At 52.4% G+C, this 13,908-nt stretch overlaps 4 protein-coding genes and 1 pseudogene across 5 annotated transcripts, besides 1 other annotated feature; 1 reads left to right on the top strand and 4 right to left on the bottom strand.

Annotated features, from left to right (window-relative positions):
* Nucleotides 1-275: 275 nt before the first annotated feature.
* NCS57_00172200 lies at nucleotides 276-1,935 on the bottom strand (annotated as a pseudogene). Its single transcript has 3 exons — nucleotides 1,630-1,935; nucleotides 1,475-1,578; nucleotides 276-1,425 (listed from the first exon to the last, which is right to left on the bottom strand).
* Nucleotides 276-1,935: a sequence feature.
* Nucleotides 1,936-2,353: 418 nt separating this feature from the next.
* On the bottom strand, nucleotides 2,354-3,268 carry NCS57_00172100 (uncharacterized protein; the record flags this gene model as incomplete). Its single annotated transcript, XM_053051776.1, has 1 exon — nucleotides 2,354-3,268. One exon carries the CDS (start codon nucleotides 3,266-3,268, stop codon nucleotides 2,354-2,356), a length of 915 nt encoding a protein of 304 aa, XP_052920291.1.
* Nucleotides 3,269-3,730: 462 nt separating this feature from the next.
* On the top strand, nucleotides 3,731-4,938 carry NCS57_00172000 (D-malate dehydrogenase; the record flags this gene model as incomplete). Its single annotated transcript, XM_053051775.1, has 3 exons — nucleotides 3,731-3,992; nucleotides 4,040-4,530; nucleotides 4,582-4,938. The coding sequence occupies 3 exons, from the start codon at nucleotides 3,731-3,733 to the stop codon at nucleotides 4,936-4,938; spliced, it is 1,110 nt and encodes a 369-aa protein (XP_052920290.1).
* Nucleotides 4,939-6,528: 1,590 nt separating this feature from the next.
* NCS57_00171900 (uncharacterized protein) lies at nucleotides 6,529-8,130 on the bottom strand (the record flags this gene model as incomplete). The annotated part of the gene is made up of 3 exons (XM_053051774.1): nucleotides 6,529-6,996; nucleotides 7,040-7,274; nucleotides 7,328-8,130. 3 exons carry the CDS (start codon nucleotides 8,128-8,130, stop codon nucleotides 6,529-6,531), a joined length of 1,506 nt encoding a protein of 501 aa, XP_052920289.1.
* Nucleotides 8,131-9,095: 965 nt separating this feature from the next.
* On the bottom strand, nucleotides 9,096-11,321 carry NCS57_00171800 (uncharacterized protein; the record flags this gene model as incomplete). Its single annotated transcript, XM_053051773.1, has 3 exons — nucleotides 9,096-10,431; nucleotides 10,480-10,758; nucleotides 11,206-11,321. 3 exons carry the CDS (start codon nucleotides 11,319-11,321, stop codon nucleotides 9,096-9,098), a joined length of 1,731 nt encoding a protein of 576 aa, XP_052920288.1.
* Between the last annotated feature and the right edge of the window lie 2,587 nt (nucleotides 11,322-13,908).

The raw sequence follows: 13,908 nt of genomic DNA, 5'->3' as shown, positions 1-13,908 counted from the left end.
GAACTATAAATCACTTCTTGGCAGGTTATAGCTCAGGCGGCAAATGATTCAACGAGGAGCACGAAACCAGGCATCTCTCGCCCAGAGTTTCAGGTCAGAAGAGGATTTTCATTTTATACTTCTGACTGATTACTTTGCCGCTAGAGGAGCGTAATATTCACAAACCCACCAGCTTTCTTCACCCAAAACTTGCGACTAACTATTCATAACTCTTACAAACCGAAGTAAACCATCCAAGCTATCAAATTTCCTAACTTCAGCTCTTCCCTTCATCCTTAATAGGCATACCTTGTTGCGTCCACGTTACCATCCCGATCAAGCTTCTTGTTGGTGCGAACAAGCCAAGTCCTCATGACCCAAGTCGAAGCAATGCACATGACTGCAAAAGCAGCGTTGCTCGCCATACCAGTAAGATAACGAGGGCCGTCGCTCTTGGGGTAAAGGTACGCCGTGTAGATGTAGGAAGCGTTCGCGATGACGTTGACGATGGACAAGCTCACGGACTTTTTCTCTGGAGTTGAACCGAGAGTTGCGGATACCCATCCTAGGATCATGGAGTTGACGGCGTACGCGCCGCTGGCGAACAGGAAGCAGGCGATGTAGCGGGCTGGGGTGTTGAGGGTTGCGCAGGAGATGATGTAACCAACAAGAGCGATGCCCATGCAAACCGTGATGTGCCAGGTTCGCTCATTGTATCTTCCAGAAGAGAGACCAGCCAAGTAACCGAAGAAACCGGAAACGAGGTACGGAGGGCAAGTAAGAACCAGAGTGATGGTGCTGTTGAAACCAAGAGATCCAACGACGGTGGGGAAGAAGTTGTTGAACGAACAAGCAGAAAGATGCATGTTCTGGATGAAGCAGAACAGCCACAGACGAGGATCTCGGATGGCCTGGGAGAAGCCGGCTCGAGCTCCCTTGCTCTCTTCGAATCCAACAGTATCGCGAACCATTCTATCATGAGCAAGCTGTCGCTCCTCGGGCTTCAACCATCGTGTAGTCAGAGGACTATCAGCGAGGGTAAAAATACCGATGATGCCAACCGCAAAGGTCAAAACGCCCTCGATAATGAAAAGCCACTGCCATCCCTTGAGTCCATGGTGCCCGTCGATAGTGCTAAAAGTAGCAGCGGCAATAAGACCAGAGAAAGAAGTAGCAAAGATATTTCCCGAGTATAGAATCGATAGTCTCGTGGCAATCTCCTTTCGAGTGTAAAAGATTGAGAGAAGATACAGAGCACCAGGATAGAAGGGGGCTTCTGCGACGCCGAGGAAGAATCGGAGGAGCACGAGGCCGGTGTAGTTCTTTGCGAGGGCGGTGCAGGCGGATACGATGGCCCAGCCCATCATGCAGATGGACATGTAGATGGAGGGTCGGACGCGTTTCGACGAGATTAACATGTTGGAGGGGATTTGCATGAGCAGGTAGCTATTGGAAGTTAGTAGAGGAAGAGAGGGGGTTGGTTGTGCTGACTTACCCGACGAACAGGATGGAGATACACGTGTTGTACTGAGTTCCCCTGAGGCCAAGATCATCCTCCAATCCGTTCAACCTTGCCTGAGCTATGGCATTGCGATCCAACTGCACCCTTCCGTCAGCAGAATTAACAACCATCTCGAGCATCAAACTCACGTAGTTGAGAAAGTACATGGCCCACAGAGTAGGCATGATGCGATAGTCAAGCTTCCTAACGAGACGAATCTCTGCAGGATCAGTCTTCTTGACAGCACCAGAGTAATCAGCCTCTGCGTCACCAAGAACACCGCCTTTCTCGACGGGAGACATCTCGACAAAGTTATCTTCAGGCTTGCGCTCGATGCTCTCACGCTTTGAATCAGCCGTCATGATGAAAAGAGATGAGTTGAAGTTGAATAAGAGGTTTTGTAAAGTGAAGAAGCCTGCTGTCTGATCAACTTTTCCATCGTGGCCAAGACCGGCGTCTTATATCAAAGAGATCCAACCCCCCCTGCTCTAAAACCATCCCCTTGGGGCCCCAGGTTTTCCTTCCCCCAGATCACCGCCCTTAGACCGAAGCCTAGGCCCTCGTGGTCTGAACCTTTTTTTTTTCTTTGCTAGCGGCGGACATTGAATTGGCCGCTTATTTGGAGCGGAAAACGATGCGGGGATGGCCGCGGAGAGGAGGGTGGTAATGGGAAGGGCGTCGATCTTTTTGGTGTCGTTAGTTTGCGGGGTTACAAAGGTCTCGGTCTGGAGGCTGGGGGAGCAGGCGATGAGGACTTTATTGAGATTAGAAGAGTTTATTCGGGTCTACTGAATTATTATTTGAGAGGAGTCAGGCATCTTGTGTGTACTATAGTATCTATGTATCGCCCATTGTTGGGAATAGTGGCAGAGTCTACTTCACCTCCTTCACCTCAACCACATCCCTATCTCTATTCAAAACAACCTGCACATGCTTCTTCTCCCCATCCCCAAAGAAACTCTCACCCTGCAAACGCTCAAGGAACAGCTCATAAGCCGGCATGTAACCCCGCACAAACTGCGTCACCTGCTCATCCGTCATGCCAGTCTTGTGCCTCCTCAGCGCCTTCTCCTGATCCAGCCTCCACTCGTAAACATGAACAAGTTTATCCGTGCTCAGGTGCAGAAACCCGTCAAAGTGCTGTGGTCCGGTGAAGGAGTCGCAGTATCTTGAGAGGTTTTCGTTGATAAGGAGGAGGTGGGAGAGGTCGTGGTCCGCGAGCGTGTTGGTGAGTGAAGAGTCGGGAGATGCCTTGGCTTGCTCCCATTTTTGGGTTGTTTCTTCTTTGGTTAGGGGCTTGAAGCCGAGACACCAGCCTTCGAAGATGAGAACGTCGAGGCCTTGGTCCAGGGGTACTCTCTCCCACTGCTCCACAGGAACCCTCCCTCCCTGGCCACTATGAAGACTCTTGTCATATGCAGGCCAAGCAACAGAGCCTCCATTATTAGTGTTAAAGTCCCCAAGCTTGGTAAAGAATTCCTTGGCCAAGATCTCATCGTGAGTCCCAGGTTGTCCTCGACTCTGAAGAAGCCCATTATGCGGGTTCGCCTCTCGGATAGCCACGAGCTCGGCATGGTCGAGGTAGAGATCATCCAGTGATACGATCCTGGTCTTGAGGTTGTGCTGAGTGGTCAGGGCCTGGGAGAGAGCCCCAGCCCATGTCGACTTGCCACTCCCCTGCAGACCAGACAGGCCCAGGACGAACGGCTTTGGGGTCTTTTGCCGGTGTGCGTGGATCAGGGGGAGGAAGATGGCGAGGACAGTCTCGATTGCTTTGGCGTCAATCATGTTTGCGAAGGTTGAGTCAAGAGTTGTGAGTTGCAGTCTTTGGAAGTCAGCTGGTCAAAATGCTACAGACTTGTAATGTGAAGCACTGATGTCAAAACAGAGTTGAGTCACTGCGTTATCTTGTCTACTACCGAGGTTGTGAACAAGTGCCTCACTCCTCCAACTTTTTGGCTCACATCTCAGATCTTTCCCCGCATCATGGGATAAAATACCGGTAAGCAAGGTTTATTGCTCATGAGTCGTGGGGAAATATTCATGCGGACATTTCTTTGTCCGCGGGTCCTTGATGGTCCGCTCCACTTGATGCAGCACCTCCTCCACAACCAACTGATGCGCAGCATGAATCGACCGATACAAGTCCGCGCTCGGAGAAGAGATGCAGCTACAAAAGAGATCATCTTGAAGCTTCAAAGTGCCTTGCTTTATCATCATCTCAGATCAATCCAGTCAGAGTAACACATCATGTCTCCCAGCGCCGTCGCCGCCAAAAAGGCTTACAGCATCGCCTCCATCCCCGCTGATGGCATCGGCCCCGAGGTCATCGAGGCTGGCATTGAGGCATTGAACGCCCTTGCCGATGCTCTTCAGACTTTTGAGCTCAACTTTACTCACTACGATTGGAGCTCCGACACTTACAAGAAGACGGGGAAGTATATCCCAGATGGTGGTCTGGAGCAACTCAAGAACCATGACGCCATTCTCTTTGGTGCCGTAGGAGCGCCTGGTAAGTTTACATCACTTCTTCACATGAACTAAGCTTACATGTCTCAGATGTTCCTGATCACATCTCTCTTTGGGGTCTCCGTCTCGCCATTTGCCAGCCCTTCCAGCAGTACGCCAACGTGCGACCAACGCGAGTCCTCAAGGGCACCCAGTCCCCTCTGCGCAACTGCAAGACGGGTGATCTCGACTGGGTCATCATCCGCGAGAACAGCGAAGGCGAGTACGCCGGCCAAGGTGGCCGCTCTCACCGCGGTCAGCCCTGGGAGACTGCCACTGAAGTCGCCATCTTTACCCGACACGGCGTGTCGAGACTGATGCGCTTCGCCTTTGAGACGGCGCAGAAGAGACCTCGCAAGCTTTTGACTGTTGTCACTAAGAGCAATGCTCAGAGGAATGGTATGGTTCTGTGGGATGAGGTTGCTGCTGATGTCGGAAAGGAGTTTCCTGATGTCACAGTGGACAAGATGCTGGTGGATGCCATGACGACGAGGATGGTGTTGAAGCCCGAGAGCTTGGATACAATTGTAGCATCCAACCTGGTAAGCACATCCCTATGATGCATTCTCACATACGGAACTGACAGCATCCAGCACGCCGATATCCTCTCAGATCTGGCCGCCGCCCTCGCTGGCTCAATCGGCATCGCCCCAACCAGCAACCTCGACCCAACCCGTCAAAACCCCTCCATGTTCGAGCCCATCCACGGCTCCGCCTTTGACATTACTGGTAAGGGCGTCGCCAACCCCGTAGCAACCTTCTGGACGGCCGCCGAGATGCTGGCCTGGCTCGGCGAGGAGGAGGCGTCTACCAAGTTGATGGAGGTTGTCGAGACGGTGTGCGCCTCGGGAGTCGTCACACAGGATCTTGGTGGAAAGTCGACTACCAAGGAGGTTACGGAGGCTGTGGTGGCAGAGATTAAGAAGAGCCTGGGTAAGGCGTCCAAGTAGTGGATGAGTACCTGTGTGAAAATAGACTATCGCTTGCTTTTGGATGTATCCGAGGTGCTCGAATAAGGAGCCCTTTAGAGGAATAAACTATGGGTAACATATCTACACTGCAATGGTTCACTGATCAATTCGTACATGGTGGTGGTCAACGGTCCGCAACTGCTTCAATGTCGCGAGTTGTTGATGAAGCTAACTCCGTAGGCAGCGTACCACGGAGACAGCCACTCCAGAATCACCAGAAGGGTAGATTAATCATTGAAATTATGTTCTAAACAATGCTTCTTTGTCCATTTACAGCATTCCCACCTCTTCATATACAATACGTCATTGTGTTCTGTGTATTTATACATTGCCCTCCTTTGTCTTCATCCACACTCTGAACAAAACATACCAAAGATCAAAGACTTTTGTTCAAACCATGTAATTATATAGCAACCCATATCCTCATCTCATCATATCCCAGGTAAATCACCCACAACAATTACTAACAAACAATCACAATGTGTTAAGTCACCATCTACAGCTGTCGCCACGCCGACTGCCCCCTCTTCACAACCGCCCACATCATCTACTGCGAGGGTGCCCGGAGCAAGCGCACCTTCACACGCGGCCTCAAGGAGCGCGTCACCAGGTTCGACCAGAGGGAGGGCATCTTTCTTCCTGCCAGCGAGGGATGTACTGGGCTCGAGATTAACCCTTACGCTGGCGTAAAGGGGGTCTGCACTATTCACGTCATGGGCTAGTCAAGTGTTTGAGGGAATATGTCGGGAGTTCATTCCCTTGAGGTTAAGTCTTAAAGTCGCTATTCTTTCTAGATCAATCAACATAACACAAAATACATAGGCTCTGGTTATCCTTAATATCGTTTTCTTTTGTTCATAACTTCGTAGAGAGTTCACCTCCTACTTCTCGCGTGACTACTACCATCAAGGGCATCAACAAGCCCATCCCTCTCCAAGTCCACCTCCAACAAACAACACATAGGGCATCAACTCATTGCGCAATCCTCCGTCTGATACCCCAAAGCCTCTCACCAACCAAAAGCCACCTATTCTGCCTCCACTCCAAAGCCTCCTGCGCAGCCCTCACAGCCTCATCGTTCGGCTGGGGCAACCTCCTTGCATCTCTCACCCCATGAATCGCAATCTCCAAGAGGCGGTTGTTGCGCAGGACGAAGGCCTCCCAGTGCGGTCGTGGCTATATACAAATGATCAGCTTACCTATTACCCCACAGTCTTTCTAGGTAGAGATTGCCAACTGTGACTCGAGGGCCGCGGTAGTAGGGCGTTCCATACCCAGGCAAGGTCCGCGCCCACTGTTGTATCCTCTCCGCGCGGCCCAACGCCTCAGCCTGAGCAAATCTCCAGTCCCAGAAGGGATACGCTTGATGCTGTGCAAAATCCACAAGAGGACCTACATCTTCCCTGTTCCTAAAAATATCCCACCGTTGGCGCTCCCTCGGCACATGAAGATGCTGCCCTTCCGGTATGTACGCCTCGTGTAAGAGGTCAGCAACGTCCTCCATCCTCGCATATACATGGCCGTGGTCAGGCGGAGGCAATTCGTCAAAATTGACCACATCGCGGAGTCTCACGATCCGTTCTTCTTGTGGGTGCTGCTCTGGTGCATCCAGAGCCGGGGGCGGTAGGTCCAGGTCAGGCATCGGCTCAGGCTCGGCCAGCTCTGGCTGAGGTCTTTCATACACCTGAGCCCAACGGTCCTGCCAAAGGTTCTGCCTATAAAAAGGACCTGCCTGATTTTCCTCTCTTTCTCGATGTTGGTGATGCCGTTCATAGGGAGGACCCGCTTCCTCGTCGTCTCTCTCTCGATGTCGGCGATGATGAGGTCTATGAGCAGGACCAGCCTCTTCGTCCTCTCGAGCTCGGTGTTGACGAAGTTCTCTATGAGCAGGACCCGCTTCCTGCTCTCTTTCTCGGTGTCCACGGTGCGGTCTAAAAGCAGGACCAGCCTCCTCTTCTTCTCGACGCCCATGATGTCGACGGTGATGTCCATAGGCAGGACCCGCGTCCTCACCATCTCTCCCCCGACGCTCATATCCTCGCATGGGAAGTCTCTGCAGACGTCTCGTCTGCCTTCTCACCTCCGTAACTCTCGGGCCACGATCCTCCTCTCCATGTCGAGGCCGCAACTGGGGAATCCTTAGGCCAGGCTCAACGGCTTCCACATTTCGTGGAGCTCGACGATACCGGTCCGGCTTTCGACCAGGCCGACTTCGCATCGGCACCATGTGGTTATGTCCTCCGTATAGTTCGCAGTCGCACGTCTTCCAACGCTCACCACAAATGAGACAGAACTCTGCTCGGCAGGTAACACACCTACTCTCAGTTAGCGAAACAAGACCAAGGCGTACGCAGGGGAAAATACTTGCGTTATGTGGTTGCAGGCTTCAGCCAGCTGAACCATGATCCCGCAACCAGGACAGTTGACGATACGTCTCCGATCCATCATCTCCCACACATCCTCCAGAATCTCCCCCTCATCACATCTCCGTCTACCATGATCTCGCCCTCCGCACCGCTGGCAAGTCAACTGCTCGCATATAAGACACTCCCCGTCACAGTCCAGGGGAATAAATGCTGCGCAGTGAGGGTCGTGGCAGTATAATCGGTCTGGCAGGGGGACTTCGCTCTCCTCCTGCAGTTGCCGGAACAAGTGTACAAGGGCTGGACGCTGCGCAAGTCGGATTGTTTCCTCTCTAAAATGCACACAGCATCTTGGAGGAAACTCGGTAAGACCAGTGAGACCTCGTCGAATCAACTCGCGGAGACAAGGGTAGCAGTATACGCAGTTACAAGGGGCTCTGACATGTCCCCCTTCACCGCAGATGATGCACTCTCCAAGGTTACCACCCCGTCGCTCAACCTGTCTGTCAGGTTCAGGTGTCGCCCGAAGCGCTGCCAGTCTCTCTGCCTCATCGAGCGTAATCCGGTGATCGAGATTGCGAAAGTCTCCCTCTGCAAGTCGCTCAGCTGCTAACTCCTCCTCGGGGATAATCCTCGATACCAACTCAGCCTGCTCAAACTCATTCGCCATTTGAATAGCCAGATATATACTTCGAGCCATGGCGTCCTCAGAGGGGGGGTTTATAGGCGGGTCGATACCGACTCGGAACATGAGATCGACAAAGTCCGGGTGGACACGATCAAAAGCGTCGCCGTCGCGGTGGTTCATGACGGGCGACTATTCTCGATATCTAGCTGTCGTCGTGATATTGATTCAGTAAGATCCAAAACTAAAGACAAGGGAATAAAAGGGGGAATAAGTAAGAGACTTTGGTGTCTACGCGGGCCGGTACCCTGATAACAAAACCGTTATGAAAGGGGCGATGCTGGCCTCTTTTGCAGAAGGATCTGGATGCTGTATAAAGTTAAAGCCTCTCCAGCATCACAAAGAAGAAAAGAACCCATCTTTATAGTTGAACTGCAAAGGGCTCTTCTTCACAGAGTCATGACGATGGCAGTGATGATAGATCAAAAACCTCATGAGATGGCCTCCTTTAGTGACTCAACAGGTCAATAAACCCTTTTGAGTGACCCTCATGTCCTGCAGCGTGCGGCCATACATGAGTCTAATGCTTCACAGACAAGAGTCAGGCCTCATGCCCAGTGACCAACAACAAAGAAACATCACAGCACCTCCCACCTTCACTTGACACATCACATTCACTATGCAATCGCTTGTATTTTGACAGGTAATCAGACCGAATAATCCACTGTCTTGTCTGTAACCCAAGAGTCCGTGGCCATGCGCCGTCACCTCCCCGCGCTTCTCTCGACAATTAGTCGCTGCCCACAGGGTATCCGGGCTCCCATCCCATTCATCGACGGCATAACCCCTAAAAAACGATAGTAACCCGAAAGCCGAATAGGCGAGTTTGGTATCCAACCCCCTTTGCCCAAGTTCCCATGTTCCTTGACTGACCCTGAACCCCAGCTGGGGGTGATATAAATCCCATAAGTTGAAAAAAGACACAAATGACAAAAAGAAACAAGTAGGCAGACACATAAAAGACACGTGAACCCCGCATAACTCCACCTCGTCGAACTCCATCGCTGATTCCCTATGTGACGTTGAGAGGACGAAAGACACGTAATATAACCAGACAAACAACTCCGACCGACACACACTGAGTAAGCCTAGTAGCTAAAGTCGACGTTGGCCATGGCCATGGCCGGCGGTCCCTTGTTCTGCCCGTCGTCGTTGCGTGATGTGTTGGTGTTGTTGTTCACCGTTATTGAAGATGTGTCACCGTCGCCGAGCGTTGTGTCCGCGCTCGAGGCGGTCGTCGTCACTTGTAGTTCGTGATCAGCGGGCGGTTGAGCGCTTGGAGACCAGCCGTCGTTGAGCATCTGCTGGAAGCTCCAGCTTGGCTCGAACGACTTGCTGTTCCACGCGTGATTAACCCGCTCATACATTTCGTCGATCTGTTCCAGGCTGATTTTGCTCGTCTCGTATACCATGCACCACACAAAGAAGACGGCGATGATGCAAAAGGCGCCCCAAATGAAAAAGATCTTGGGGCCAAAGGCGGCGTTGCCTGGGCCAGTGCCAACCATGAAAGGAGCGCTATACGCAATGCCGAAGTTGAGAATCCAGTTCGAAGCTGTCGATACAGACATGGCCTTGGCTCGTACTTTGAGGGGGTATATCTCGGAGGTGACGACCCAGACGACTGGACCCCAGGACGCGGCGAAGAAGGCGATGTTGACGGCGCAAAAGGTAACCAGGATGGTCTGTGATGCCTTTTCAAAGTTGGGCCCTGTGGCGGTATTGAAAGAGGCCATGAGGAGTTGGCAAGCAGCCATACCGATGGCCCCGATCATCAAAAGTTTCCGCCGACCCCAGTGCTCAATGACTAATAGGCCTGGGATAGTCGATACGACGTTGATAATGTTGATGATTAGTGACTTGGTGTACGGGCTTTCGACACCAGCACCGCCAAAGAAGGTGGTGCTGTAATACATAATAAAGTTGATGCCAGTGAGCTGCTGTAGCATCTGCAGGCCACAGCCGGTAAGAGTGCGTCGTCCAAGATGTGGCGATCCAACAAAGATATCCTTATAGGTGTCAGGGCCTAATGTCAGCTCGTATTGGTGGTTGGCAACGATTTCCTGGAGTTCGTCAACCAGTGCTGGATGGGTAATGTCAAGTCGTCGAAGTCGACTGAGTGAAAGACCAGCGGCATCGATGAGACCCTTCTTGACTAGGAAGCGTGGGGTCTCTGGTAATAGTAATAGGCCGACGGTGAGGATGACAGCGGGTACGATTTGGAGGCCGAGGGGAATACGGTAAGCTGATGCGTCTTTGAGACGTGAGGTGAGAATGTTGACAATGGAAGCGGCAAGAAGGCCGCAAGTGATGGAGAGTTGATATGCGCAAACGAGAGTACCTCGTATCCATTTGGGAGCCATTTCGGACTGATACAAAGGAACAAGGACAGAGATGGCTCCTACGCCGACGCCGGCAAGAAATCTGATATGTCAGCAATATAATTCTCGCAGCCGAGGAACGACCGCATACCTTCCAGCCAGCAGCATATCAATATCCTGAGCGCAAACCTGAAAGATGGAGCCGAGGCAGAAGATGCCAACGGCAACCATCAGAGTCTTTCGGCGTCCGAGGGAGTCGCCTGTGGGCGCAGCAATCAGAGCACCCAGGGCGGTTCCGGCGCTGAGGATGGCGACGATGATGGAAGAGTCTTTGGTGCATATATCAATGTTTCCGTCATCGTCTGTACAATTTGTGTGTTTTCCGAACTGCTGTTTGAACTCTGTCATGGCAAGAATGCCGTTTATGGCCCTGTAGGACAAGAGTGGTCAGTCTCTTGGACTTCAAACGGGTGAGGTGACGCGATGGGATGGTTTTGGCATGGATGAGGCGAGGGCGAATTCGGAGAATAAATCGATCGACAACGGTTCGTATGCGGTCGGCGCTTGTATCCAACATGTCTCCCTGTTGTTTCGACAATCCTCAACTCTTTCAACATTTTTTTCCCTTCGTGATCCCTTCAGCGGTGGATGTGGTGATGGAGGCGTCGTCATCGTCGTCACACCAGGCTCCGCCGCACTCTCGCATCGTCGGAAAAATAGAATCGTAGCAGTCGTCCCTTCATCCAAGCGCATCCTCCTCATTCCTCCTCAGTCACCGTCGTCGTCGTCGATGCCGTGTCGCGTCGTGTGGTGATGATCGTGGTCCCGTGATGCATCCATGTCCAAAGGCCATCCCGCGAGAAAATGGTGGTCTTACCCAGTATCGTAGCCGAACAGCAACCCGCCCGAGGCCACAAACAGGCCGACCATGATGGCCGGCGCCGACGAGCCCGCGACATTGTCGGGTTTCTGCCAGCCCATGGCAATGGCCATGGTGTCGGTGTTGAAGACGTCAATCCAGGGCCAGAGGGAGTCGAGAGCAAAAGGCTCCGGGTCGGCGAGATTTTGGTGGAGGTTGAAGGGGTTGAGATCAACGGGGGGGCATTGGGCGATTCCGTGTGGATAATATGGATGGATTGGGGGAGGGACGGGCGGGCGCTGGCTGGCCGCTGGCTTGCCCCAGGCGCCTGGGTGCGTTTGTCTTGTTCGCACTGTACCACTAAGGTAACTGTACCTGGCCAGGAACGGTACAGTGGATGGGAGGGCACAGGCTGGTGGAAGTCAGTGCTTCGCTAGTCCTCAACAGGAGAAAGAGGACCACGTCGCACAGGTCCAGAGCAGAGTGTTTGATGAGTAGCACAAGCGGTCTCTATGAGGTATTATACATTCAACACGTATCCAAATGAACAAGCCGTCAAGGCAAAGACGCAAAGCCAAGAGACGGCTCGAGTTAAAGAGAGAGAAGCGCGAGAGAGGGGCGAGCAAATGGTGAGAGTGACGAGGCAAAAGAGGCAGGGATCGTCGCCGGGGGTGGTCGCTAGCCCACTTTTGATGACGCGCCCCCATTGGACGGATGCAGCCACTAAAACCTGGACAAGTCCAGGGAGCCTTTAGCGGGTTTCCGTCTGTGCTAGAGCCCCGCTAGAAGTTGAGGGCACCAAGAGGGGACTGGCTGAGCTAAGCGAGGCACAGTGCGTACAGTGCTTTTACTAGGTCTCAAGATGGACAACTCGATCAATGCGATGCCATCAACTCATTTCCTCCTCCAAGATGCACCGCCGTCATTGCACAAAGCAATCTCCCCACGGATTTCCACATCGCTCACATGCCACGGCAGACAGCCCCCCGTCGAGGATTATTCGACGGAGCCTCGAGCGTCTGAGCGCCCCGAATCTGAAACTGAGTCACCTCGACACGGCCCCCATCCGACAGACAGAGTAAAAGAAAGACACGGAAAACCTCTCAGACAAAAACCACCGCTCAGACCGGTCCGCAAAAAAAAAAAAGAGCCCACATTTTGAAAGATGCTCCCTGGGTTGTTGGTATCTGTCAAGGAACTGAACTCCCCCAAAGAGAAGGTGATCTTCACAAGGCCGAAACTCGACGGACCCAAGGGAGAGGATCAAAAGTCGGCAGATGTCGCGGGTCGAGAGATATGAGACTGCATTACCCAAGAACCCGGGAAATCGGATATACAGGGGCGACGTCTCCGATGTCTTTCAAAGGCAGGCAAGATCCAAGGTATCACGCAACTGTTTTTGGTGACATTGAACGGTTTTCGTTTAAACAATTGCATTGCATTGCTTCTCATCAGGGAAAAAAAAAAAGGCTGCTAGCCACAGCACCGCCAAGAGACAACAGTCCGAACACTGTATGCCGCACTCAGCCCAGACCAAGCCCGCAACGGTGCCTCCGTCCTTGCAGCGGGTATGCCGGGGTACCGGCCCTGCTACAGTGCATCATGCCGGCACACGGCCCATTCGCAAGTCGTTCTTGGCTGCGGCTGAGGCGGGAGGAATACCTGGTCCAAAGGGTGCGGGCTTTGCATTTCCCGCACAGTCCCCAGGGCCTCCCCCAGACAAATGACCTGCCAGGGAGTGGAGGGAGAGCAGGCATCCTTCGGTACTGGTACTTGCAGCCCATGATTTGATTTTGGTGATCTGACAAGAGGGAAAAAAGAGAAGAGTCTGAAACTATGGAATATGACAAGTGACATGACCCAAGGAGGGTGAGGCAACTGATCTGGCCGTCATTCCTGCTAGTGAGCTACCTACATTACGGCTCAAGGGAAACCATCACCAGCTTTGCTGCAAGCCTCTTCGCTTCTTGACACGCATTAGCAGCGTCCGTTTTCTTTGTTACTTGCTGCAAGATGAACAAGACCTGGACTAGCTTCAAAGGCCACTTTGCCTTTGCCAAAGCCATCGTCAAAAGCCACTCAGGCCATTTCATCAAAAGAGACATGAGCTGAGAGTGAGCCCGCTTAGTGAGCAGCGCATCACTTTACGCAATACGCTCTGGCCTACTGTTTGCGCGCTCGGGACCCGAAAAAAATGGATGTCATGGTACGCTCCTTGGGAAAACCCCATTTCCAAGGGCACGTTGGAGACTCCACAAAGATGTTGGCTGTCAAAGAGAAATATCACGAGGATCCATGTCATTAAAAAGGGCCTTGGCATAACTCATAAATCATTCACTACCAAAAACGAACAGGAACTTTGTCCCGTTCGAAGGAATCAGTTGTTCTGTCATGCGACAAAACGAAGGGCGCGCTGCGTTTTTCCTTGGCTGGGGGCAGACAGAGTTCCCAAAACCGGAAGGCCTCACAGTGCGAGCAGCTACCTACCTATTCCAAAACCGCATTTGCGGGGTGCATCAAGCCAGGGTTGTCTTTACTGAGTGTACAGTTACTTTGAGTGTGCCGTTGGTTTCGAGGAAACTTGACAGCTAACGAACGGAGGAAACGGGACTTCAAGATCCCGACCCGGCAAGGTGGGCATCAAGAGCAGCCCACAACAACACGCCAACTGAGACCCTGCCTCTCTTGTGACTGTTGGTTCTGTCTCATGTTGCTTTTTTG

The sequence above is a fragment of the Fusarium keratoplasticum genome, chromosome 1, assembly GCF_025433545.1.
Source record: "Fusarium keratoplasticum isolate Fu6.1 chromosome 1, whole genome shotgun sequence".
Classification (NCBI taxonomy): Eukaryota; Fungi; Ascomycota; class Sordariomycetes; order Hypocreales; family Nectriaceae; genus Fusarium; species Fusarium keratoplasticum.
The sequence above is the reverse complement of the archived record's forward strand: the minus strand, read 5'-3'. Positions and strand labels throughout refer to the sequence as shown.